We start from the raw sequence: 27,769 nt of genomic DNA, 5'->3' as shown, positions 1-27,769 counted from the left end.
TTAATAGTTACTGAATCTTCTTGTGGACTCCGTAACTATTTTAAGGGAAGAGTTCTCTGTCCAAGAGTGTGGTTCCTGCACCAGTGTAGTGGCCAATGGAAGCACACCTGGAGGCATCAACAAGATTAAATTTCGCAAATGCCATTAAACTCTTGCTTCTTCATCCATTCACTTTTGCCACCACCCCGGATCATACTCCAAAAAAAGTGATTCTGAATTCTTTTGTGCAATTTCATTCTGTTATCCTTGGTCTAAATTACGCTTCTGTTGAGTTTCCTACCCCCATTAGACCTGCATAGCATGACATAACTTGGTTGCAAAGCTTCTGATAACATACCTCCTATTCCAGCCTCCCCCGAATGGACAAAGGAGCAGAATCCATATCTTCCTAGAGGAGGTTGCATCTATTTCCTCACAACCACTTGAAAGGTTGCCATTGCTTCGTACACTGTCTATAACATCCCCTGAAATGCCCTTAGAAGTGTTCGGCCACAAACCTTATTAATCTAACATTGCTTCCACCACCGATATGAAATCCTCCTAGGCATTGCTGAAATTTCTGTTATTTCTCTTCTTCTATAGACGCTGCACAACATCCAAGAAAACCTCTTTGACTGAGATGGCAAGAATGTCATACCCTATGACAGATCACAATTCCTGAAGGAGAACATTAACTTCAATTTTACTAGCAAACATAACCAGCCTTGGTGTGGAGGGGGGGATTGCCAAAGAAAATCACATGTCATGATTACTAGTTTCAATAAGCAACATGAATGTTGTCATCCCCAGATCAGTAAGATCCCATAGAACAAAGAAAATCAAGTCTTGATCATTAGTTTCAGTAGCCAACAGAATGCTCTTTAACATGTACATTTGACCTGTGACACATCTACCGCTAAGATACATTTAACCAGACAAAAGGGAAAAATGGGGGCGGGGTTGAATGAAGCTCTAGCGGTCATCAACTTGGATCACTTCTATTAAGTCTTAGGGCTCAAGTACACAAATTTCTGCTTGTGGTGAATCTCTTTTCAATCGAAGCAACTCTTTCAACAACAATCCTTTGTCAATGCTGAATGAAGCTCTAGCGGTCATCAACTTGGATCACTTCTATTAAGTCTTAGGGCTCAAGTACACAAATTTCTGCTTGTGGCGAAGCTCTTTTCAATCGAAGCAACTCCTTCAACAACAATCCTTTGTCAATGCCATTTATTGCAGGAATGATGTTCATTGTTTCAAGCACTGGAGAATTGGCAAGTATAAATTTAATGAATTCCAATTCCATTTTCATGCCAAGGAGTCTAGACATATCCACAACCCGAAGTTTGTTGAATGTGCACTCCAAATGATCCTTTGCTTTTTGTTGGTCCATGATAGGAACAATCGCATCTCTCTTAGAACACCAGAACTGGAGTATTAAAAATTTTCAGAACAACCAATCATAAGGAAAAAAAGAAAAGAAAAGGATGATCATAAAATGTAACTTACATGGATTTCAAGCTTTTGCAAATTAGGGGAGCTTTTAAGTAACCAAATAGCAACTAAAATATCTTTCATATCCTTTACATTCAGATGAAAGTAGATGCTCCTCAAATGATCATAAGTCGAAGGAAGCCTCCTAGGCATATCACCAATGGCTAAAGACTATAATAGGACGCATACATAAGTAAACATAAAATAATTGTGAGCCAATTACTGAGTAAATAAGAAAATCACAAGATTCTATTACCTGTAGATACCAGCCTCCCATGACAAGCTTTTGAATACCCGGCAGAGAGCCAAGAATGTTGCTAAAATTGCAAGTTCTTCGTTGGTCAGGATGAGCTGCTGTTGTTGCAACAAAGCTTGCATAAACTAAAAACCTTAACTCTTTGAGGTATATAGGAATGAATTTTCCATAGATCAACAAGTACTTGAGTTTCAGATTGCTAAGTTCAATATGAGTAGGACCATCCATATCAATCAATGCCAACCTTTCTAGTTGAGGGCAGGTGGAAACCAAACAGTCGAATGCCGCATTAGAGAGTGTAACATGTTTAAAAGCCAGAGTTGTGAGACAGCTAAAGCCTTTGAACATCACAGGAAGTACGATTACGCAGCCAGCCAGTATTAGATGAATCAGTTTTTTAAAGGAGAATAAGCATGGATGAACATTATGACGCTCGGATTTAGAAATCACAAGTTTAAAATCTTTGATAGAATTGACAGAATATAATGAGAGGTAAAGAATCCAGCTGTCTATATCTGAACAGGTGTTTAACTGTGAACTAGAGATCTGAAATGTTAGAACTGGACCTCTATGAAGTAGGAGAACATGATTAACAATTTGCACAAGTTTATCATGACGAAGTGCACCAACAGAAACTGGTATACAATCATCATTGAATATGAGATGTGGAACTGAAATGCATTTGAATCTCCACTTAGTTGATAGGACACTGGTTCTCACCACCTCTCTCATTGACAAATGAGAAAAGATGTTCTCTAGTATATCTTCTGGTAGATCACTCAAGATATCTAGAGTCGAACAAGAAGCCATTTCCGTCCTGCAATATTTAATGGTTTGGTAAATACTTTGTTATTGATAACAGATTTCTGATATAATAAAAGACTATAGCAAACCAAGGAGAGCACCTGCTCCTAGCAACAAAACAGCTATTGCAAGTTATAATAAAAATGCATATATAGCAAAGAGGAACAATAAGACACATAAGCTACAATAAAATGGTTAAAAGTATCTCAGATCCCTGAAGCATGAGACAAACCTTCCACAAAACATAAAAGTTAATGTTCTCTTTTCTCATAGGACCCCAACATTCATAGTTATTAAGGCATCGCCAAGGAGCTGCCAAGGCAACGCCAAGGCATCAAAGCGGTATGGGTAGGCTAAGGCAGTCATGCTCTTTAGGGGTTTCACGTAAGGTGACCACCTTAATGGCTAAGGTGACGCCTTATGACGCCTTACGACCAAGGCGGACACCTTTTATGTTTTTGTTTATTAACTTTTTTTTTTCCATGTATTACAATAGATTCCTTATCTTTTTTTGTGATTGGAAAGTCTATGGGAATTCTGTACGCTTGAGAACTATGGGATCAAGTTTATATAAAGTCAAAAACCACATTTTGATTGAACAAATTACAAATCACAAAATCGTTCAATCACAAATCACAAAATCCTCTTGGCTGTTTTCTTCTTTGTTTGGGAGAACTAAGGCATAGGTGTTTCTCCCGCAATCGATTTCGGCTCCGGTGACTCTCCTCTAGTAATTCTTCCTCCGGCGAGTCTTCCTTAAGCCATTATGGCTCCTTTTTATTCTTCATTATTTTCCCAGTTCTCTATTACTGAATGGAGATCTCTTTCTCATCTGTTTTTTCTTCTTCTTCTTCTTCTTCCTTTCTATTTCTCTTCCCTTAATCCATTCTTTTCTTCCTTAATTCTTCCTCTTCCCATGCCAGTGAGACTTCCCTTCTCTTCATTCATTCTTCTTCTTCTTTCCTGGTTTTCTTTTCCCATTCCAGCGATACTAACCTGAGTTGCAGCCCTAATCAGACTAACAAAAGTAGAAATATAGTGGATGATCTTAGGCCCTCACTTTGGCATCATAGAGGTAAGTATAATAAATACTTAAATATTTTAACAGCAGTTTTTCCATTATATTTATAATTTTTGTTTCATAGTTATATTATACCCTATGATGAAGATGAACTTAGTTAGTTTACTCACTTTATTGATATGTTTTCCTAATGAATATCTTGCATTAGTATGAATCTTTAACTTTTATTTAGCCTATAAGTAGAATTATATAAATTTTAATATGCTATTTGTTGCAAATAAAATGGTTACATAAAAAATAAAAAAAATAAAAAAAATAAAAAAAAATAAGAAAAAAAACACTATAATGCTTTATTCGATAAGGCGACACCTTATTCCCACCCTATCACCAAAGCCCTTCGGAAGACACCCAAACACCTTGGTCGCCTTTCTGCCTTGATAACTATGCCAACAATCATATTGGAACCCAAAATCTGAATATGAAGCCAATCTTAATAATTTAAGGAATTGGAATTGGAATCAGAATTGGATCAATAAAAGCAAAAAACCAATGAAGCTTACCTACGTTAGCAAGATTCCCAAGTTTATAAAATAAAAAATAGAGAAAATTGCAACACCACCCCCTCAACTTTGGTCTTTATTCAATGCCACTCCATGTACTTTTCGAAATAACAAAGACACCCCCTATTAATTTAAAAAATGTCAAATCCATCCCTGCCGTTAGCCATCCCTGTTAAGTGATGGAATGTCTGTTAGTTATTTTGTTAAATGTCCAAAATACCCCCACTCAAGGTGAGTTGACCATCTTACCCTCTGCAAATCCCAACCCCTATCTTCAAATCCCTCTCGTTCTCTCTCAATCTAGGGTTAGGTTTTTTGTAGAATTCTATGGAACCTTAGATGCTTGCGGAAATTAAAATGAAATCAGTTCCATAGTTTTATAGTTCCATGTTCTGAATGGATTCTCCTGCATATTCATAAAAATGTATTAGTTTTTCATGGGAAATGGTGCAGAGTGGAAATGGTGCTAGAGCCTCCCCATCTCCCTCCTTTCACCGCTTGGTGCAGGAAAAGTAATGGAGCTTCTTGTTCTGAAATGAAAGCTTATAGCCCCAATTCAGCATTTGAGCTTGTAGTAACAGAGCACAAATTCTGATTCTTTTGCAAAGTCGATCAAACCAAATTCATCAGCAAAAACACAAACAATTCAGAGAGAATAAATCTTCATAGTTATCATACAAACAAACCCATAACATTATACTGATATTGGCATCAAATCCCTTCCCTATCTAGGAGCTGAAATTTTGAAAAGGAATGAACAGAGTAACATCTCTCATGGAGATATAGAGAGAAAAGAAACTCTCAAATGGATATGGGAGATGGGAACTGGGAAGACTATCAAATTCACCTCCAAAAAAATGAACATACAAAGAAAAAATTACCCAATCTCAATATCTTGAAGGGTTTTGTTTCTAATCTCTTCTTTATACAAATGATAGAAAGAATCTCCTTGAATGTCAAAAAAGAATCAAAGAAAAATTAATCGAATTTTTTCTAATTACAATGAAGCAAGCAAAGTAATCGACATTTGGAATGACACCAATATTTCTACTTCTTGTCGTTGTAGTTGAGGTCTGTAGAGATCGTAAGGCTCCCAAAGATAATCAAGAGGGCATGGTTTCTTCTCATCAAGTCTCGTCCATGGTTTCCCCTTACCACTCTAATGCAGCAAACTAATGCCGTCGGGATGTAAAGTTCTGCAACTGCCCACCACATTATCCCCGCCAAGACCATGTTGATTCCACCGGTGGTCAACGGGCTCAACATCTCCAGCAAAAATCAGCAAGAATGGAGGAAGTGAACCCAATTCGTAAATCCTTCTCTGTTTTTGTAACTGCATCCAACCCTCTACCTTCTTCCCATAATTGCCCTGTCTCCATCTGTCGAGATCCATAACCATCACACCTGTATTGAAGTAGCAGGGCTTCCTGCTCTCGAAACTCGACAAGGTCGGAATAGCCTAAAAGCCATTATAGAAATACTTGGTGAAATTAGCGTGCAAATACTATGATTTTGCCTTACCACAAGCTAAGCTCCATGCAAATATTAGAGCTGCACTGTCCAAGCCCAGAACTTCATCCCTTACCACACCTGAGCAGGGCTCCACCGCGCAGAACTTCTCCTCCTCCTCTGCCTCCACCTCAAGCCATGTCGTCTGACGAGGAGACATTCTACTACACACCTCGGGGCTCAATAGCTGGGAATGGGAATTGGAATGGGAATGGGAATGGTAATAGTAGTAATGGTGAGAGCCCTTGCGTACCTGCTTCGCGTCAGGTTTGGCCAAAGGTCAATCATTGTACGAGCACTGCCCATAAAAGCTCGAGTTTTGGTACTAGTTCTCTCTCTTCTACTTCTACTCCTCACTCTAGAAGGTCTTCTCCCAAATAGCGTTTTTCAATTTCTTCTTCTCCTAAAGACAAGCATCCCGTTACATCCTCTTCTCCTCCAACTCCACCACCGCCACCACCACTTCCGCCAAAAGCTCGAAACAATCAACTTGAAACACCATCACCACACAATCCTCTGCCAGTTAATGATCCATCCCCGCAAACATCTAAGTCTCCGGTTACACCTCCTCCACCACCGCCGCAAGCATCTAAGGTTCCATAGAATTCTACAGAAAACCTAACCCTAGATTGTGAGAGAATGGAAGGGATTTGCAGAGGGTAAGATGGTCAACTCACCTTGAGTGGGGGTGTTTGGGCATTTAACGAAATAACTAACAGATATTCCATCACTTAACAGGGATGGCTAACAGAAGGGATGGATTTGGCATTTTTTAAATTAATAGGGGGTGTCTTTGTTATTTCAAAAAGTCCAAGGGATGGCATTGAATAAAGACCAAAGTTCAGGAGGTGGCATTGCAATTTTCTTTAAAAAATATTTACAGACTTTTAGAGAACTTTGCTACTTCCTGATTCCAAAATCTAGGGTTTCAACAGACAGAAAATGATCCCATCTTTCCCCTCTACTTTCTTATGCTTGTTGGCTTGCTCTGCTTCCTCAACAATTGGGCTTCTACAAACAACATCTTACATTCAACCCTAGTTGTTAGACCAATTGCCGCTTCATTGATTCAGGACTACAGCAAACTCTTCAATACTATCTTACTTTATCAAATACATATCCCTACACCTAAAACAACTTGTGACCTAGGTGTACAACGAACGAGAAAAAAATAAAGGGGAATCAACCAAAAGGGAGGAAAAAAAATAAAAAATGGAAGGAGGCCTTACCGGTGTCGGAGACAAAAAGAGTTGAAATTTGAGGATAGAATGCTGCACTTTCCCTGCAATATACACTAGAATAACTTGTATTGTCTTACTTTATTTTGTATAAAATCTAGGAAAAGAAGACTTACAGTAGAAGTGAGACTAGCAGTTACTAAAGATCGTCTACAATGAAGTTTTGTGCTGAATCGATGATGGTAGTGGCCGAACGATTTTGAGCATTATGACGCTTTCTACCGTATGAAGTGCTGATTTTGGTATCTCTGGCTTTGGGGTTTGATGAGGAATTTTGGGGATTGATTTTGGTAACTTTGAGCTTCGAAAACTCATTAATTGCATATCACTCCTAGAAAAAAAATTATTTTTATTTTGGGAGAAAGAACGCTGTCTGTCTAGCATTCCCACAGCCCCTGTTTTCAGGAGTTGTGAAAAGACGCCCCTGACCCCCTGAAAACACGGGCTGTGTGTGGGCGTGGGGAACGCTAGACGAACATCATTCCTCCTCCTTTTATCATCTTTCGTTCTCTTGTTCCAGCTTCTGTCAAGTAAGTGCTGTTCTTCAAGTAATCCTATGATTTGTTCAGATCTTCTAGAAGGGTAGATCCAAGATTTTCGCATTCAAAATTTCACCAGACCTTCAAGGATCCTAATTTGGAAAAATTTGGACTCACGGCAGGATCTTGACATATTTGCAAAATACCAACTTTACACTTCCCTTCTCTGAACCTGAATCGACTAATACTGTTTCTGTCCTTTGAATACTACTATTTTGTTTCCTGTTTTGTATCTAGATCTCAGTTCTGTTTTCAGGGATCGATTGGGACTATTTGACATAATTTCTGAACCTAATTTGGGCCGGAAATTACCATAATATCCTCCCTCTGATTGCTGTTTATTAATTCCCTGTGCTAGCTACTATTTTAGATCCTGTCTTGGTATAGCTTTACACCTGTAAATCAGTACTACATTAGGAGCCCTAATTGTGGCTAAAGGAGTGTTAGATTTCTTTCTTTATTTTTCCATTTTTGAAGGTTGGAGGTCTCTTTTTATGTAATTCCTACTCATTGAGTGCTTTAATTCACAAGATGATACTTGTAGAAGGCTAACAGCTGAAATAATTGTTGTTATTTGTTAAACCAATATGATCATTAACATTGGCAGCAGCCAGCAGCCAGTAACATTCGAGCATGGTCTTAACCATCTTGGATTGCCTACATGAAACCCTCTGCTGCCATTCCATTGTGCCCATGGCTTTATCATCCGTTAAATTATGTACTTATTTCTTCCGTGATCCATGTCCCATCCTTTTCAGAGCCACTGACTAATGACATTTCATCCTACCTAATGTATTTGTGTTACCATACCATCTCAAGCCACTGCAATATTTTTTAGAACCAATTGGAGTTTAGTTTCTTATCACTATGTAACCCTAAACCTCAAAGGGACATAATCTTAGACTGGTATGAGGATGTGAATATTAATGTAGCCAGTGACTGATATTTCCCTGAATATGAATTCGAGCCTAAATGGCATACATTAATATAGGAGCAACTTTTTTAGAATAACCACCCCTATTAAAACCTTGCAACCACATTTAGGTACATGAACATAACAGACTTGGACAACCATGATAGAATTTCCTATTTTCGTAATTCATGAGTGAAAATACTCAAAACAAAGAAGCGAACCCAAGAGGGGAAATAAAATCCTCTAGTAAACTTTCACAAATCGCCCAAATCCCTATTTAGTACTGGATTAGTAGTTCATATCAGGGTTTCAGACAAATAATGTTTTGGATAGTAATATCATTTATCAGGGTTTCTCCCAGATCCCTTGTGAGTAGAAATATTTTTCTCAAGATTTCACTGCTTCAAACATCAAGGTGGTTCTCTAGTCAGAATTGCCAACCTAAAGATAACCCCACCAGAGAAATTTCCAAAATTGTCGAGGTTAGAAAAAATAATTATTGAAACAAGGGCTCCCAAAATTATTTAGAAGAAAACTATGCAAGCTGGTTGTACTTTGGTAGAAAGCTTTTGGTACTATCGTAAATTTTTTTGGCAAATAGAACTCAATTCTAACCTTGATAGAAAACTTGCTCTAACTCTTACAAATCTGACCCAATTAACTCGAGGCTTTAAGGAGGAGGTTCAGATTTTACCTAAGATTCAGATAATACCGAAGGTATCAACTCATTTTCTACCTTAGGGTGTACAATTGATGGAACAGAATTCTATTCAGTTTTCCTGGAACTTAAAATGATATCTAATGCAAATAATTTCTTGGGAAACCACCAGCAGGAGGCTACTCTGATGACTAAAGAACTGGTTTGCACATCTTATGAGGGCATCAAACAAAAACTGAAATAAAAAATAAGTTAATTGAATACTATGTTTTCCAGCAGGAATAAAGAGATAAAAAAGAGCAACTTCAGAACAGTTCCAGGGACAGATATGAATCAATAAAAAAGCAGAACAATCAGGCCCAGAAAGGATTTAAGGAGAACCAACTATCTGATCTTATGTAAGCGTCCAGATGAAGAACAAAACGATAGCAGTAATAGAATACCCAAGAATAATAATATAAACAAAACAGCAGCAAAAAGAAAGAAATAGAAAGAAGAAACTTGTTCAGCAAGAACAGTATTTTGGTTTCCCCATCAAGCTATGGGAATAAACCTTTTCTCCAACCATGAAAAGAAAGAGATTAACATATTGAGATAGAGGAAAACATTGGAAAAAACTAATGAGAATAAGGTGGCACTGCTTGGATCTGACAGTGGATTCTATTCAAGTCCCTGAAATGATTTCACAAAATTTTAGTAATGAAATTTTAGTATAACTTATCTCGTTAGTAGTATGACTAAAATTTCTTATGCTTTTCAGCTTGCCCGGCTTCCTCAACAATTGGGCTTCTTCAAACAAGTTCTTACACTCAACCCTGTTTGTTGGACCAATCGCCACTTCATTGATTCAGGACTTCAACAAACTCTTCAATTTTATCTTACTTTACCAAATACATAACCCCACACCTAAAATAACTTGTGACCTCAGTGTACAAAGAACGGGAAAAAGGGGGGGGGGGAGAATCAACCAAAAAGGAGAAGAAAAGGAACGGAAGGAACCCTTACAGGTGCCGGAGACAAAAAGAGTTGAAATTTGAGGACAGAAAGCTGCACCTCCACTGCAATATACACTAGAATAATTTGTATTGTCTTACTTTATTTTGCATAAAATCTAAGAAAAGAAGACTTACAGTAGAAGTGAGGGCAGTTACTAACAATCGTCTACACTGATGTTTTGTGCTGAATCGATGATGGCAGCGGCCGAACGATTTCGAGCATTATGACACTTTCTACAGTATGAAGTTCTGATTTTGGTTTCTCTGGCTTCGGGGATTGATGAGGAATTTTGGGGATTGATTTTGGTAACTCTGAACTTCGAAAACTCCTCAATTGCATATCACTCTTAGAAGAATTTTTTATTTTTATATTGGGAGAAAAACACTGTCCGTCTAGCATTTCCACGCCCACACACATTCCCTGTTTTCAGGGGTTGTGAAAAGACGCCCCTGCCCCCCCGAAAACACGGGTTGTGTGTGGGTGTGGGGAAACCTAGATAGATATCATTCCTCTTTTTATCATCTTTCATTCTCTTGTTCCAGCTTTTGTCAAGAATCCTAATTTGGAAAAATTTGGACTCTTTCTGATGGCTGGCAAATATGTATTTTACACTTCCCTTCTCAGAACCTGAATCGACGACTACTGTTTCTGTCCACTGAATACTACTGTTTTGTTTCCTGCTTTGTGTCTAGATCTCAGTTCTGTTTTCAGAGATCGATTGGGACTATTTGACATAATTTCTGAACCTAATTTGGGCCGGAAATTACCATAATATCCTTCCTCTGATTGCAGTTTATTAATTCCCGGTTTTAGCTACTGTTTTCGATCTTGTCTGGGTATTGTTTTACTCCTGTAAATCAGTACTACATTAGGGGCTCTAATTGCGGCTAAAGGAGTGTTAGAATTGTTTATTAATTTTTCCATTTTTGAAGGTTGGAGGTCTCTTTTTATGTAATTCCTACTCATTGAGTGCTTTAATTCACAAGATGATACTTGTAGAAGGCTAACAGCTGAAATAATTGTTGTTATTTGTTAAACCAATATGATCATTAGAATTGGCAGTGGCCAGCAGCCGGTAACATTTAAGCATGGTCATAACAATCTTGGGTTGCCTACATGAAACCCTCTGCCATTCCATTGTGCCCATGGCATTATCATCTGTTAAAGCATATACTTTTTTCTTCACTGATCCAAGTCCCAATCCTTTTCAGAGCCTTTGATTAATGACAGTCCATCCTACCTGATGTATTTGGTGTTAGCATACCATCTCAAGCCACTGCCATATTTTTTAGAACCAACTGGAGTTTAGTTTCTTATCACTAACCTAAACCTCAAATGGACATAATCTTAGATTGCTATGAGGATGTGAATATTAATATAGGCAGTTACTGAAATTTCCCTGAATATGAAGTCGAGCCTAAATGGCATACATTAATATGGGAGCAACATTTTTAGAATAACCATCCCTAATAAAATCATGCAACCACATTTAGGTACATGACCATAACAGAGTTGGCCAACCATGGCAGACTTTGCTATTTTTGTAATTCATGAGTGAAAATAGTCAAAACAAAGAAGGTAACCTGAGAGGGGAAATAAAATCCACTAGTAAATTTCCACAAATCTCCTGGATCCCTATTTAGCACTGGATTAGTGGTTCATATCAGGGTTTCAGACAATTACTGTTTTAGATAGTAAATCATTTATCAGGGTTTTCCCCATATCCCTTGTGAGTAGAAATATTTTGCTTAAGATTTCACAGCTTCAAACATCAAGGTGGTTCTCTAGTCGCAATTGTGAACCTAAAGATAACCCCACCAGGGAAATTTCCAAAATTATAGAGGTCAGAATAAGTAATTATTGAAACAAGGGCTTCCAAAACTATTTAGAAGAAAACTATGTAAGCTGGGTGTACTTTGGTAGATAGTTTCTGGTACTATTGTAAATTTTTTTTTTTTTGGCAAATAGAAACTCAATTCTAACCTTGATGGGAAACTTGCTCTAACTCTTACAAATCTGACCCAATTAACTCAAGGATTTAAGAAGGAGGTTCAGATTTTACTTAAGATTCAGATAATACCGAAGGTATCAACTTCTTTTCTACCTTAGGGTGTGCAATTGATGGAACAAAATTCTATTCAGTTTTCCTAGAGCTTAAAATGATATCTAATGCTAATAATTTCCTGGGAAACCACCAGCAGGAGGCTACTCTGACAACTAAAGAACTGTTTTGCACATCTTATGAGGATATACTGAAATAAAAAAAAAAAAGGGTTAATTGAATACTGTGTTTTCCAGCAGGAATAAAGCGATAAAAAAGACCAAGTTCAGAACAGTTACAGAGACAGATATGAATAGATAAAAAAGCAGAACAATCACACCCAGAAAGGATTTAAGGAGAACCAATTATCTGATCTTATGTAAGCATCAAGGTGAAGCACAAAACAATAGCAGAAATAGAATACCTAATAATAATATAAAAGCAGCAAAAAGAAAGAAATAGAAAGAAGAAACTTGTTCAGCATGAACAGTAATTTGGTTTCCCCACAAAGCCAGGGGAATAAACCTTTTCTCCAACCATGAAAGAAAAATGAGATTAACATATTGAGAAAGTGGAAAACATTGGAAAAAAGTAATGAGATTAAGCTGGAACTGTTTAGATCTGAAGGTGGTTCTATTCAAGTCCTTGAAATGATCTCACAAAATTTTAGTAATACTATTAAGGAGATAAGTTATCCTATCAGTCTTGAAAACACATACAAATTTAGATGGGAATGAATTAATGATGTTTTTGAAGGCCTTGATGATCTTAATGTTGCTAGGAACTATCAATATATTGAAGATTCTTCTAGTATTGTATCTGATTTGATTAGAAGCTACATTTTTCAAGTCCGTCCTTAGCCTTAAGAATTTGAAGACAATCTTTGACAAATTATTCCCAATGATTTTTCTGCATCATTGGATTTCATACGAAAGACTTAAAAGAAAATCACAAATATATAACTAAAAATTTTGTACCAACCAGCAAACAATTTGTCAAAATCAAAGTCATCAAACCCTTGAGGCTAAGGTCGGGCTTGAAAATTGTAGCTTCTAATGAGATCAGATGCAGTATCAAAAGAATCTTCAATGTATTGATAATTATCGGCAACATTAAGATCATCAAGGCCTTAAAAAACATCAAAAATTCCTTCCCATCCAAATTTGTATGTGTTTTCAAGATCGATAAAATAACTGATCTACTTAGTATAATTATAAAAATTTTGTGAGATCATTTCAGGGACGAGAGAACACCTTCAGATCCAAGCAGTGCCACCTTATTCTCATTAGAAAAGTGATTGATCGTTGCAACTTGTCACTCAGAGATCGGAGATGGGATTCCCTGCGTTCTTCTCAGCAGATCGGAACCTGAAATTCAGTCTGGTTTCGAAGGTTTCAGATATTGTGGGAGGGAGGGTCAGGCTCGGCTTCAACCTGTGATCAGTCCAGTCTTGAAGGTTCTGCTACTTGTTTGAGGAATCGCAATGCGGAAGTACTCGATTTCCAATATTTCTCTCGTTCAGGCTTTCAGAAAGCCTCAGGAGCCCAGCCCAGGTCACTACAGGTACCTTCCGCCTTTCTATCCGTTCTCTCTTGGTTTTTAACCCTGAGCATGTGAGAGTGTGGTCATGGCACCCTTCTGCCTTTGACATGGAGAGAGAGAGAGAAACTGGTACAGTTCCAGGAAGAGAGAGTGAGTTAAGGTTTATCATTACCAAAAATAGGGAGTTCATGGTAACAAAACTAATCCCAAACTCTCCTTCCATTTTGACATCCATTTGTTCTGATCTCTCTCCTACTTTTCCCAAACTCATCCTGTCATCCGCTCCCCCTGCACCTCTCTATATCTTGCTTTTCTCATTCGTGGTCCCTAATTTGTCTGCTTCACCTTCCGTGGGACCGATAAGCAGATCCGACTCTTCTCTACGAGGTGATCGCTTAGGTCGGTCCATAGTTATCTACCCGATCAACTTGTATTCAAGCGATGATTCAACGACTTTGTTTATATTGATCAGAACATAGGCAAGCATCAAGAGCCATTGGATACCGTTTGGACACATATCAATCTTCCAAGTAACTATGGACAAGTCCTGATCAGCACTGCTCAGGAGAGGAACCCGTTCCGAGGACCTGATAACCATGCTTTTGGCTTGCTTCAATGGTGTTTTCCCCCTCCTTTACTGGCATTTTTACTTTTGGTTTTTACACCTATTGCTACGTGTTTCCTTTTTTACTCTCCTAATTAACCTTTGTTATTATTTTTTAACCCTTCCTTGTCACTTTCTCACCACTTTTTCTGCAATGGATCCGAAACCCCCCTTTTATCACGACTCTATCCCCACCCTTACGCATTTTCTATTCCTCTGTACTCCTGGCCAGGTCTCTATGGGGTATTCCTTCACCTGGTACTGTCCGTGGATCTCCTCACTAAACCCTACTCCACGTCCAATAATTCTCTCTTTGGCGCTTTTGTTTGCTACCCTAAACCTCGTCGAGATTGGTCTATAACTTTTTATCTTATTTGTGGTCTTCAATGGGGGCTATTTTTATCTCATGTTTGGACAAGGGGCTTTTCTTTGTCGAGTTTTATTCTGAAGAAAACAGAATTAAGTTCATATCTTTGGCTCCTTGGTGGTTTGCGGACAATCTCCTTCAATTTGGCTTATTCGAATTGGATAATGAAAACTTTACCAATGAACTTGAGTTCGTCCTCCCTATGGATGCATGTTTCTAATATCCCCTTGGACTGCTTCAACCTCGAATCTCAAAGTCATTGTCTCTTGTGTTGGACGGGTTCTTGGTCTAGACCTTAACCATAACACTCTTGGTCTCCCCTCTAGGACGGCCTGTGTGAAGATCTCATTGAGGAAAAGTTGTCTGGTTTGCCTCTCCTTTAGGATCCATAGACCATTGCATTAGTAAGTCTCTATCAAGTTCTAGCACGAACTTTTTGCTTTATGCCTCAACTACGGCAAGATCACTAATTCCGTCCAATCCTACCCTGCTCTACAGAGGGTACCTAAACCGTCTCCTCTACCTTGGAGTCAATATAGTCAAGCCACTGTTGCCCCTCTGTTGGTGAACTTACCCTAGGTAGACTCAATCCTAGCCCCCACCTCTTCAAATATTTCTCCTACTTTGCCTCGTTCACCATCCCCCTATCTCCTCTCGTGGCTGCAAGTCACATTCTCTCCCCACCTCTTCTTCTCCCCCTACCCCTGACCCCCTTTTGCCTACCTTTGGAGGTTGCCCCATCTCTAGGGCACACTGTGCTTTGGAACCCTTGCTGGTCTCTAAGGGGCATACTATCCCTATCTCTCCCATTTCTCTTGACGATACCTTTTGGTCCCTCCATATCCCACCCTTGGACCCCAAACCTCTTGAGAATGTTGGATTTATGGGCTAAATTAATTATTCGGGTTGATTAAATGGGTGAGAGTCAAATTGCATGAACCGGTTCGGTCCACTCTCAAGCTTAGGGATATGCTGGCTCAACCCATTGTGATTTAGGGTTTTGAGTGCGGGACAGTATTATAAATACTAGGTTTTGGGTCCCTACAACCATTATTCACTCTTCCCCACTTTACCACTAAAGTGAGAGAACCAAGGAGGTTTAAGGGGCTGTAGAAGATCCATAGCCAAGCCAAGAGAGCGAAAGTGGGAGTGACCAACATCAATCATCTTCAGCATACTAGGTGAAAGGTACAAATCGATCCTCCATAATTTTATTAGATTCGTGTTCTTGTTTTTCCTGTGTGGTTTCCTCCATAGGGTTTCAATCTCAAACCCATAGGGAGTTCTAACAATTGGTATCAGAGCAGACCACATGGGACAAGAATCGATTGAATTTTTCTTGTACATGAAGATTTTGATTATTACTTAAAACCTGATTTGATTAAAAATCATGAAAATCATAAAAATCGTAATTTTACCATCACTTAAAAATCCTGTATGGAAAAACTTTCTTCACGAAAGTTGTAGATCACGAGAATACGGTCGCGGCGGTATGCCGCAAGTCACCGGAAACATCCGTACGCGCCGGCACGCGCCACCGGAAACCGGCTGCCGGAGGAGAGAGAAAAAAAATTCAAAAAAAAAAAACGGCGGCGAGGCATCGCCGGTTCAACTCGAAAACCCTACCGATTCGAACCGGTGACACAGTGGGTCAACTCATATGTACTATTTGACTCGGTCAAAGGTTGACCGGGTCGTTGACCAATTGACCCGAATTTGACCCGGAATTCATATGGCCGAACCGGTTGGTCTTGATTGATTTAAAAAAAAAAAGACTTGTTTGGTTTTTGTTCATTTTGGGTTTTTATTTAAACTACTTTAAATTTCATTTAAAGGTTCGTTTTAAGGCCAAATTGGAATCTGTTTTTTTTGCGTTGGATTCCTTGTTTCGGGCCACATTTAATGATCTAATTTTTAATATGACATATTTATTTGAAATTTTATGTTGTATTTAGTTTCAATCATTGAAACAAAAGGGCGTTTTTATTTAAACTACTTTAAATTTCATTTAAAGGTTCGTTTTAAGGCCAAATTGGAATCTGTTTTTTTTGCGTTGGATTCCTTGTTTCGGGCCACATTTAATGATCTAATTTTTAATATGACATATTTATTTGAAATTTTATGTTGTATTTAGTTTCAATCATTGAAACAAAAGGGCGTTTTTATTTAAACTACTTTAAATTTCATTTAAAGGTTCGTTTTAAGGCCAAATTGAAATCTGTTTTTTTTGCGTTGGATTCCTTGTTTCTGGCCACATTTAATGATCTAATTTTTTAATATGACATGTTTATTTGAAATTTTATGTTGTATTTAGTTTCAATCATTGAAACAAAATGGCATAAATCAATGCTTTGAAAAATATATATGTTATTGGTTGCCATGAAATTGAGAAGTTTTTTTTTTTAAATTGAGATATGTTAATATGGAAAAGGGTGTAAGCTTCCGCTCATTCTTAGTTGCAAAGTAATTTTGCTTTAGGAAACCATGAAATGATGAGGTGGAATCCACCAAAGTGGTACATCTTATTATTTCATGATTTTCCACAGGGAAACAATGTAGGTGACATTTGCCCAAAGGTGATGTCACCAAAGTTAAGAAAATGACAGTAACCTAGAGGTTCCTAAGCCCAAAGGTGGGGATTTCAAAAGTTATTGTTCTTTTCACAGTAAATATAAATTTACAAGAGGACCAGTGCATTCTTAGCCCAAAGGATAGGAATGTAGTTGCGGTTGTGACTCTTGTATGGTTATTGTTGTCCTAGTGACATTTATATGTATGTTTTGAACATAAAGATATACATCTCCAATGGGAAAGATATGATAGAACTGAGTGAAACCCACCAAAGTGGTACATTCAGTTCGATTGTATCTTCTCCAACAGTAAAGGTGATACTTTCCCAAAGGTTATGTCATCAAGGTTTGAGGATAATTATCCACATTTAAGAAAGGGACATTAAATTTGGAGTTCTTTTGCCCAAAGGTGATTGAATTCCGAAGTTAATGTTGTTTTCACAGTTAAAAGAAGAATATAAGAGCATCAGCTAATTCCTGTCCCAAAGGATAGGGATACATTTTTAGTTGTAACTCTTATTTAAAATATATTGATAGTATTACATGCTTTTATATTATGATTTATATTTTGATATTTGGCATGTATTGTGTTCTTGTTACTGCTGTAGTAAGATGGCCATTCCCTCAAGTTATGTGTCTTCCATCCCAATGCTCACTGGTAACAACTATCAAAAGTGGGTGGAGGAATTAGAATTGCATTTAGGTCTTCTTGACTTAGACTTGGCACTTAGGGAGCCTAAACCTGAGCCTCTCACAAACTCGAGCAGAAGTGCTGAAAGGACCAAGTTTAAGAAATGGACTGAAGCAAACAGAAAGTGCATACTGGTTTTAAAAAAGGCAATTCCTGAAATTATACGTGGGAACATAGAGATCAAAGACACTGCAAAAGAATTCCTGAATGCTATTAAAGCTAGATTTCAACACAACAAGAAAGCTGAGAAAACCACATTGATGACCAGGCTAATGAATACAAGGTATGATGGATGTGGGAGTGTTAGAGAATACATTTTGGGTGTAGCTACTGATGCTGGTAAACTTAAGGATCTTGGAATACAGATCGATGAAGAATATATTGTACATATTGCACTGAATACCCTCCCTAGTCAGTATAAGGTTATCCAATCTACCTACATTGCACTGAAGGACGATTGGAGCCTAAATGAACTAATTTCCATTTGCACTCAAGAGGAAGAAAAATTGAAACAAACTAGGTTTGAGAGTGCACATGCAACTTTCCACAAGGGATCTTCTGGTGGACCAAGCAGAAGGAACAAAAATTTTTCCAACAGAGGAAGCGCCAAGCCATATGACAGGAATAATAGCTCTCAAGAACTTGACACATCTCAAAAGGCTCAGGATGAAGAGAATACCAACAACGTAGAGTGTTTCTGGTGCCATAAGAAAGGACATGTGAAAAAGGACTGTTTTATTTTCAAGAAATGGTTAGAGAAGAGGAAGAATTCTGGGGCTGATAAGCAGGATGATACCAAGAAAGGGTGAGGTAGAATGATCACCAGTAATTGAGAGCAAGTAAAATTTGGTCCCATCAAGTAGTTAGGATTTCTTTACATACAGTTATTTGAAATGCTTGATTAGTGGGAGCTTTGATTTTGTTTAGTATTTGTTTATGTTTTGAACCTTAGCCCGTATGTTTTGGGGCACAGTTTGATGAATTATGGTTAAGTTTTAGCATTTACATTATGCACAGTTATTTATTGAAATATTTGGTTTATGATTTTATTTAAGAATGTTTTTATAGGCAGTAATTGTCTTGGTTATAGGTAATATTTTGCCACAGTTCAAAAGGTAATGTTTGCCACATTTTAAGACAGTATTTGTCACAGTTCATAGGCAATATTTGCCACAGTTTATAGGCGGAAGGCCACAGTTAGATATTAACCACAGATCAAAGGCGATTTGCCACAGTGAAGGTTAATATCACAGTTAAGGACCTACATGGAATGACAACAGTGTAATTTGAGGATATGTCAATATTTCTATGATGGTATCCCACATAGATTCATGTTAAAAAACTTACTTATGTTTGTAATAACAGAAAGTTGTATGCCATATATTGAGGTATATTTTATTCTGTTATTCGATGTGAGTGGTTTTTCAACTGAATCACAGTAAGAGTGGTTAATGTAATAAGATTCTATGGCCACACCAATTTAAAAGACATCCTTATAATTAATGTAGCCCAAGTGGGAGATTGTTGGATTTATGGGCTAAATTAATTATTCGGGTTGATTAAATGGGTGAGAGTCAAATTGCATGAACCGGTTCGGTCCACTCTCAAGCTTAGGGATATGCTGGCTCAACCCATTGTGGTTTAGGGTTTTGAGTGCAGGACAGTATTATAAATACTAGGTTTTGGGTCCCTACAACCATTATTCATTCTCCCCACTTTACCACTAAAGTGAGAGAACCAAGGAGGTTTAAGGGGTTGTAGAAGATCCATAGCCAAGCCAATAGAGCGAAAGTGGGAGTGACCAACATCAATCATCTTCAGCATACTAGGTGAAAGGTACAAATCGATCCTCCATAATTTTATTAGATTCGTGTTCTTGTTTTTTTCTTGTGTGGTTTCCTCCATTGGGTTTCAATCTCAAACCCATAGGGAGTTCTAACAGAGAACGCCACTTCCACTTTTCCCTCTCTCCTCTTTGATTTGTTTTTTGGCATTCCTGGTCTTAGATCCATCACAGATACTTAGTACGTGGATACTCCATTTTTCCTTTTGCTGCTACTGAAGCTGTTAACTGTACAACTGCCAGGCCCCCCTCCCCCTGAACCCATGGAAGCCCCTCCTGTGACCAAGGATATTAATCACATCCTCTTTCAAAGGGATAAAAATGTTACAATTCACCAATAATTTTTATTTGTGGTCCTGAAACTTTTCCTGCAGGCTCTACCTCTCACCCCTCGTCTAATGTCGTGCATCCAACTACCAATTCCAGCACTTCCAACCCTTCTCTTCTCCCTTCGAAGAGAAAGAGAGTCGTATCTCCTGAGGAATAAATTGTTAATGGTTTTATTTCCTTACTCTCTAAGACTGTTGCTAAGTCCAAAAACCATGCTACTCTGTTGAAGTAAGTTGAATCTTTTCTACAAGAGAGGGAAGATCAGTCGGAGATTATGCCTCATAGCGCTACCAGTTCCCATCTTATTGTAGTTGAGGATGAGGTGATCCACAAGAGCAGACAAATCCGGACCAGGTAGCTGTATCTTTCCCCTTTTCATCTTTCCCTATATACATGTATGTTTTATTCTGTATGCATTTTGGTTTATGCTTAGCTTGGTTCAATCATGAATTCGTAATCTACATCGTTGCTTTATTCTTAGGTATTATTCTGCTGCCTATAATTTAGTTTTATCTATACTTTCTGTTGTTTTTATCCTTTGTTGTTCACATTGTAACTGCTGTTGTTGGTACTTTCTATTTCTATTTGATCTCTTGACGTGTGCTTGTGACTGTCTTCTTATGGTTTATTTCTTTTTGTGGCATTTTCTCTATATTTACCTCTGTTTATCCTTATTAGCTCTTTTTCCTCATTGATGCGTTTCTTTCTATTTCTTATGTACTTCCATGATGGCTGGATCTTTAAAAATCTTTCATTGGAATTTGTGTGGTCTCCATAGTAAACTGACAAAAAATTGTTTGGTGTCTCACTGTAGACGTTTTTTGCCTAATATTATTTTCCTTTACGAGACTAAAATAAGGTATCGCTATTCCTTTTTTTTTTTTNGAGTCTTTGACCAGTAGGATCTTTTAGGATTTTATTTTTATTCTCCTGCAATCTTTTATTTCAGTAACTTAGGTAGGTGATAGCTAGTAGGATTTAGTTTCCAAGTAATTTGAGTTTCCAAATTAGAGTACGTTTCCTTTTAATGTTGGGTTTCTTTTACTATTTAAATGCATGTAATCGTTTAATTAGAGAATAGAATGATGAATTGAGTTTTGAGTGTTGAAAGCCTGAGGGCTGTGTGCGTGATCCCCCCCCCCCTTCTTAGTGCGATTTTTCCCCTCCCCTGCAACTCTGAGACTCTATCTCAGGGAATTCTTCCCTACCCCTACCGGCCCTCCATCATTTTGTCTGGGAATAATAAGTGGATCTTAATCCGTGTTTATGCACCTCCCATAACCCACCTCCGATCTCAATGCTAGGAAAATCTTTCTTTCTTTTTTCTCTTTTCTCTCTCTTCCCTTTCTTTGTTTGGGGGATTTTAATGAAATACTTAAACCTGATGATAACTTTTGGAGGCTCCCCCTTTAAACACACCCCCTCTTCCCTTCTCTTGGATTCCTTGATCTCTACCAATAACTTTGAAGAGATCAAACTCCTTGATAACCATTTCACTTGGTAGAGCAAACAGAAGCCGCCTAACCTTATTAAGGAAGCCCTAGACAAATGTTTTGCTACTCCCTATTCCCTTACCTTATTTTCCTCTACTTCCATATCCAAAATCTCATCCATCGGCTTTGACCATTACCCTGTCTTCTTATCCAACTTGCTCCATCAGCCAAGATCAAAAAAACTTTTTCATTTTCAAGATGCTTGGGCTACTCACGCTGTTTGTGTCCTTCTGCTATAAAAGCTAGCAACTACTTTCTGATGAGAACCTTATCTCCAAACTTGCTAGTTTTAGTAGATCCCTCTCCAAATAGAATGTCAATACCTTTGGGAACATTAACATACTTAAAAGATCTCTTACCCAATCTCATCTGAATCTTGAGAATCAACTCTTCCCTCCTTGTGATGAAATTCCTCTCTCCAATAAGATTAAATGGGTATCGGATGCTAAAGAATTATTCTGGTATAAGAAATCAAGACACCTCTACATCTCCGAGGCTGCTAGAAATACCAATTTTTACCATACCATTACATATTCCAATTATCAGAAGAGAAGGATTGACTCAATTTTATCTAGGGAGGGTGACACCATGTCTAAACCTAGTGTTATTGCCTTTACTTTTGCCTCTCACCTCTCCACCATCTTCACTACTTCCAACCCCTTTGACCCTTCATTGATTGAATACTGTGTTTTCCAGCAGGAATAAAGCGATAAAAAAGACCAAGTTCAGAACAGTTACCGAGACAGATATGAATAGATAAAAAAGCAGAACAATCACACCCAGAAAGGATTTAAGGAGAACCAACTATCTGATCTTATGTAAGCATCAAGGTGAAGAACAAAACAATAGCAGAAATAGAATACCTAATAATAATATAAAAGTAGCAAAAAGCAAGAAATAGAAAGAAGAAACTTGTTCAGCATGAACAGTATTTTGGTTTCCCCACCAAGCCGTGGGAATAAATATTTTCTCCAACCATGAAAGAAAAATGAGAAAGTGGCAAACATTGGAAAAAAGTAATGAGAATAAGGTGGCACTGCTTAGATCTGAAGGTGGTTCTATTCAAGTCCTTGAAATGATCTCACAAAATTTTAGTAATACTATTAAGGAGATAAGTTATCCTATCAGTCTTGAAAACACATACAAATTTGGATGGAAAGGAATTAATGATGTTTTTGAAGGTCTTGATGATCTTAATGTTGCTAGGAACTATCAATATTTGAAGATTCTTCTGGTATTGTATCTTATTTGATTAGAAGCTATATTTTTCAAGTCCGTCCTTAGCCTTAAGAGTTTGATGACAATCTTTGACAAATTATTCCCAATGATTTTTCTGCATCATTGGATTTCATACGAAAGACTTAAAAGAAAATCACAAATATATAACTAAAAATTTCGTACTAACCAGCAAACAGTTTGTCAAAATCAAATCATCAAACTCTTGAGGCTAAGGCTGGACTTGAAAAATGTAGCTTCTAATGAGATCAGATATAGTATCAAAAGAATCTTCAATATATTGATAGTTACCGGCAACATTAAGATCATCAAGACCTTCAACAAACATCAAGAATTCCTTCCCATCCAAATTTGTATGTTTTCAAGATCGATAAAATAACTGACTACTTAGTATAATTACAAAAATTTTGTGAGATCATTTCAGGGACGAGAGAACACCTTCAGATCCAAGCAGTGCCACCTTATTTTCATTGGAAAAGTGATTGATCGTTGCAACTTGTCACTTAGAGATCGGAGATGGAATTCCCTGCGTTCTTCTCAGCAGATCGGAACCTGAAACTCAGTCTGGTTTCGAAGGTTTCAGATATTATGGGAGGGAGGGTCAGGTTCAGCTTCAACCTGTGATCTGTCCAGTCTTGAAGGTTCTGCTGCTTGTTTGAGGAATCGCAATGCAGAAGTACTCGATTTCCAATACTTCTCTCGTTCAGGCTTTCAGAAAGCCTCAGGAGCCCAACCCAGGTCACTACAGGTACCTTCCGCCTTTCTATCCGTTCTCTCTTGGTGTTTTTACCCTAAGCATGTGAGAGTGTGGTCATGGCACCCTTCTGCCTTTGACATGGAGAGAGAGAGAGAGAGTGAGCTAAGGTCTATCATTACCAAAAATAGGGAGTTCCTTGGTAACAAAACTAATCCCAAACTCTCCTTCCATTTTGACATCCATTTGTTCTGATCTCTCTCTCCTACCTTTCCCAAACTCATCCTGTCATCCACTCTCCCTTCACCTCTCTATATCTAGCATTTCTCATTCTTGGTCCCTAATTTGTCTGCTTTACCTTCCGTGGGACTGAAGCAGATCCGACTCCTCTCTTAATGGTGATCGCCTAGGCCAATTCATAATCTGTATTTAAGTGGTGATTCAACGACTGTGTTTATATTGATCAGAACATAGACGATGCATCAAGAGCCATAGGATATTACTTAACACGTGTCAATCGATCAAATAACAATAGCCAAGTCCTGACAAACACTGTTCAGAAGAGAAACCCGTTCCTGAGGACCTCATAACCATGCTTTTGACTTGCTTCAATGGTGTTTTGCCCCCTCCTTTACTGGCATTTCTACTTTTGGTTTTTACACCTATTGCTACGTGTTTTCTTCTTACTCTCCTTTTTAACCTTTGTCATTATTTTTTCTCCCTTCCTTGTCACTTTCTCACCACTTTTTTGCAATGGATCCGAAACCCCCTTTTATCACAACTCTATCCCCACCCCTCTGCATTTTCTAATCCTCTGTACTGTGTTTTTTACAAAACCAACCTTGCTTACCTCTTGTAAACCCAAAACCTTGCAATTAAAATTCCCTGGCCAGGTCTCTATGGGGTATTCCTGCACTTGGTACCATATGTGGATCCCCTCACTAAACCCTACTCCACGTCTAGTAGTTCTCTCTTTGGCGCTTTTGTTTGCTACCCTAAACCTCGTCGAGATTGGCTCTATAACTTTTTATCTTATTTGTGGTCTTCAATGGGGCTATTTTTATCTCATGTTTGGACAAGGGGTTTTTCTTTGTCGAGTTTTATTCTGAAGATAACAAAAATAAGTTCATATCTTTGGCTTCTTGGTGGTTTGCGAACAATCTCCTTCAACTTGGTTTATTCGAATTGGATAATGAAAACTCTGCTAATGAACTTGAGTTCGTCCTCCTAATGGATGCATGTTTCTAATATCCCCTTGGACTGCTTCAACCTCGAATCTCAAAGTCATTGTCTCTTGTGTCGGACAGGTTCTTGATCTAGACCTTAACCATAACTCTCTTGGTCTCCCCCCTAGGATGGCCCGTGTGAAGATCTCATTCAGGAAAAGTTGCCTGGTTTGCCTCTCCTTTAGGATCCGTAGACCATCACATGAGTAAGTCTCTATCAAGTTCTAGCACAAACTTTTTGCTTTATGCCTCAACTACGGCAAGATCACTCATTCCGTCCAATCCTACCCTGCTCTGAAGAGGGTACCTAAACCGTCTCCTCTACCTTGGAGTCAATATAGTCAAGCCACTGTTGCCCCTCTATTGGTGAACTTACCCTAGGTAGTCTCAATCCTAGCCCCCACCTCTCCAAATATTTCTCCTACTTTGCCTCGCTCACCATCCCCCTATCTCCTCTTGTGGCTGCAAGTCACATTCTCTCCCCACCTCTTCTTCTCCCCCTTCCCCTGACCCCCTTTTGCCTACCTTTGGAGGTTGCCCCATCCCTAGGGCACCCTGTGCTTTGGAACCCTTGCTGGTCTCTAAGGGGCATACTATCCCTATTTCTCCCATTTCTCTTGACGATACCTTTTGGTCCCTCCATATCCCACCTTGGACCCCAAACCCCTTGAGAACGCCACTTCCACTTTTCCCTCTCTCCTCTTTGATTTGTTTTTTGGCATTCCTGGTCTTAGATCCATCACATATACTTAGTACGTGGATACTCCATTTTTCCTTTTGCGGCTACTGAAGCTGTTAACTGTACAACTGCCAGGCTCCCCTCCCCCTGAACCCATGGAAACCCCTCCTGTGACCAAGGATATTTATTAATCACATCCTCTTTCAAAGGGCTAAAAATGTTACAATTCACCAATACTTTTTATTTGTGGTCCTGAAACTTTTCCTGCAGGCTCTACCTCTCACCCCTCGTCTAATGTCGTGCATCCAACTACCAATTCCAGCACTTCCAACCCTTCTCTTCTCCCTTCGAAGAGAAAGAGAGTCGTATCTCCTGAGGAATAAATTGTTAAGGGTTTTATTTCCTTACTCTCTAAGACTGTTGCTAAGTACAAAAACCATGCTACTCTGTTGAAGTAAGTTGAATCTTTTCTACAAGAGAGGGAAGATCAGTCGGAGATTATGCCTCATAGCGCTACCAGTTCCCATCTTATTGTAGTTGAGGATGAGGTGATCCACAAGAGCAGACAAATCCGGACCAGGTAGCTGTATCTTTCCCCTTTTCATCTTTCTCTATATACATGTATGTTTTCTTCTGTATGCATTTTGGTTTATGCTTAGCTTGGTTCAATCATGAATTCGTAATCTACATCGTTGCTTTATTCTTAGGTATTATTCTGCTGCCTATAATTTAGTTTTATGTATACTTTCTGTTGTTTTTATCCTTTGTTGTTCACATTGTAACTGCTGTTGTTGGTACTTTCTATTTCTATTTGATCTCTTGACGTGTGCTTGTGACTGTCTTCTTATGGTTTATTTCTTTTTGTGGCATTTTCTCTATATTTACCTCTGTTTATCCTTATTAGCTCTTTTACCTCATTGATGCGCTTGTTTCTTTCTATTTCTTATGTACTTCCATGATGGCTGGATCTTTAAAAATCTTTCATTGGAATTTGTGTGGTCTCCATAGTAAACTGACAAAAAATTGTTTGGTGTCTCACTGTAGACGTTTATTGCCTAATATTATTTTCCTTTACGAGACTAAAATAAGGTATCGCTATTCCTTTTTTTTTTTTTTTTGGGGGGGGGGTTGTAAAGGATCACCCTTCCCATCTGTTTTCCAAAGATTTTAACAGGTCTAAGGGCCCGTTTGGTATCGTTTATGTTCCAGAAACGTCGTTTTGTATCAAAAACGAAAATTTCAGTTTCTGTGTCAAAACACAGTTTTTAAACGAAAAAATGGTGTTTCAAAATTTCAGATTTTTATCGGGATATATATATTTTTTTTTTTTGTAAAATGGAACGAAACTGGGAAGACGGAACTCCATTTTGGAGTTCCGTCCAATCTCGTTTTTTCAGTTTTTTTTTCACTTTTTGTTCCAAAAAAACAGAAACGGACCATAAGTGCACCAAACAGAAGATTCCGTTTTTTCGTTCCAATAGAATGAAAAAACTCCAGAAACGTTTTTTTAGAACAATACCAAACGGTCCCTAAGTTTTCTAATAGTGAGGGCTCTAGAGGTTTGAAAGGAGGTCTTTGGATGCTTGTTTCCAACCAGATTTCCTTCTCCATGTTTGCTTTTAATTCTAGTTTTATTGCCATTGAAATTTTGTCTGGGAATAATAAGTGGATCTTAATACGTGTTTATGCACCTCCCATAACCCACCTCCGATCTCAATGCTAGGAAAATCTTCTTTCTTTTTTCTCCTTTCTCTCTCTTCTCTTTCTTTGTTTGGGGGATTTTAATGAAATACTTAAAACTGATGATAACTTTTGGAGGCTCCCCCTTTAAACACGCCCCCTCTTCCCTTCTTTTGGATTCCTTGATCTCTACCAGTAACTTTGAAGAGATCAAACTCCTTGATAACCATTTCACTTGGTAGAACAAACAGAAGCCGCCTAACCTTATTAAGGAAGCCCTAGACAAATGTTTTGCCACTCCCTATTCGCTTACCTTATTTTCCTCTACTTCCATATCCAAAATCTCATCCATCAGCTTTGACCATAACCCTATCTTCTTATCCAACTTGCTCCATCAGCCAAGACCCAAAAAACTTTTTCATTTTCAAGATGCTTGGGCTACTCACGCTGTTTGTGTCCTGCTATAAAAGCTATCAACTACTCTCTGATGTGAACCTTATCTCCAAACTTGCTAGTTTTAGTAGATCCCTCTCCAAATAGAATGTCAATACCTTTGGGAACATTAACATACTTAAAAGATCTCTTATCCAATCTCATCTGAATCTTGAGAATCAACTCTCCACTCCTTGTGATGAAATTCCTCTCTCCAATAAGATTAAATGGGTATCGGATGCTAAAGAATTATTCTGGTATAAGAAATCAAGACACCTCTACATCTCCGAGGCTGCTAGAAATACCAATTTTTACCATACCATTACATATTCCAATTATCAGAAGAGAAGGATTGACTCAATTTTATCTAGGGA

The 27,769-nt window shown here is 38.2% G+C and overlaps 2 protein-coding genes across 6 annotated transcripts in view; both read right to left on the bottom strand.

The window, feature by feature from the left end:
• Positions 1–806: 806 nt before the first annotated feature.
• LOC122080681 (F-box/FBD/LRR-repeat protein At1g13570-like) lies at positions 807–13,841 on the bottom strand. 5 transcript variants are annotated; one of them, XM_042647497.1, is made up of 5 exons: positions 6,978–10,093; positions 6,853–6,905; positions 1,730–2,546; positions 1,489–1,644; positions 807–1,408 (listed from the first exon to the last, which is right to left on the bottom strand). In XM_042647497.1, exons 3-5 carry the CDS (start codon positions 2,537–2,539, stop codon positions 1,121–1,123), a joined length of 1,254 nt encoding a protein of 417 aa, XP_042503431.1. In that variant the 5' UTR covers positions 2,540–2,546; positions 6,853–6,905; positions 6,978–10,093; the 3' UTR covers positions 807–1,120. The 5 variants fall into 5 exon arrangements, with proteins under 5 accessions (XP_042503431.1, XP_042503428.1, XP_042503430.1 ...); XM_042647494.1 differs by lacking the exons at positions 6,853–6,905; positions 6,978–10,093 and adding an exon at positions 10,102–13,841; XM_042647496.1 differs by lacking the exons at positions 6,853–6,905; positions 6,978–10,093 and adding an exon at positions 13,376–13,841.
• A 13,599-nt stretch (positions 13,842–27,440) lies between these two features.
• LOC122082074 (F-box/FBD/LRR-repeat protein At1g13570-like) overlaps positions 27,441–27,769 on the bottom strand; it is a 20,632-nt gene continuing 20,303 nt past the window's right edge. Inside the window, exon 5 of the mRNA XM_042649568.1 lies at positions 27,441–27,636. Coding sequence (XP_042505502.1) covers positions 27,441–27,636 — 196 coding nt within the window. The remainder of the gene's footprint in view (positions 27,637–27,769) is intronic.

Source organism: Macadamia integrifolia, chromosome 6 (assembly GCF_013358625.1).
Source record: "Macadamia integrifolia cultivar HAES 741 chromosome 6, SCU_Mint_v3, whole genome shotgun sequence".
Classification (NCBI taxonomy): domain Eukaryota; kingdom Viridiplantae; phylum Streptophyta; class Magnoliopsida; order Proteales; family Proteaceae; genus Macadamia; species Macadamia integrifolia.
This window is presented reverse-complemented; position numbering and strand designations above follow the sequence as displayed.

Coding starts and splice junctions, on each gene's coding strand:
- LOC122080681 (XM_042647494.1), bottom strand. CDS start 2,539: ATGGCTTCTTGTTCGACTCTAGATATCTTGAGTGATCTACCAGAAGAT. Junction 1,645..1,729: donor TGGGAGGCTGGTATCTACAG/GTAATAGAATCT, acceptor GTCCTATTATAG/TCTTTAGCCATTGGTGATAT. Junction 1,409..1,488: donor TGCAAAAGCTTGAAATCCAT/GTAAGTTACATT, acceptor TTAATACTCCAG/TTCTGGTGTTCTAAGAGAGA.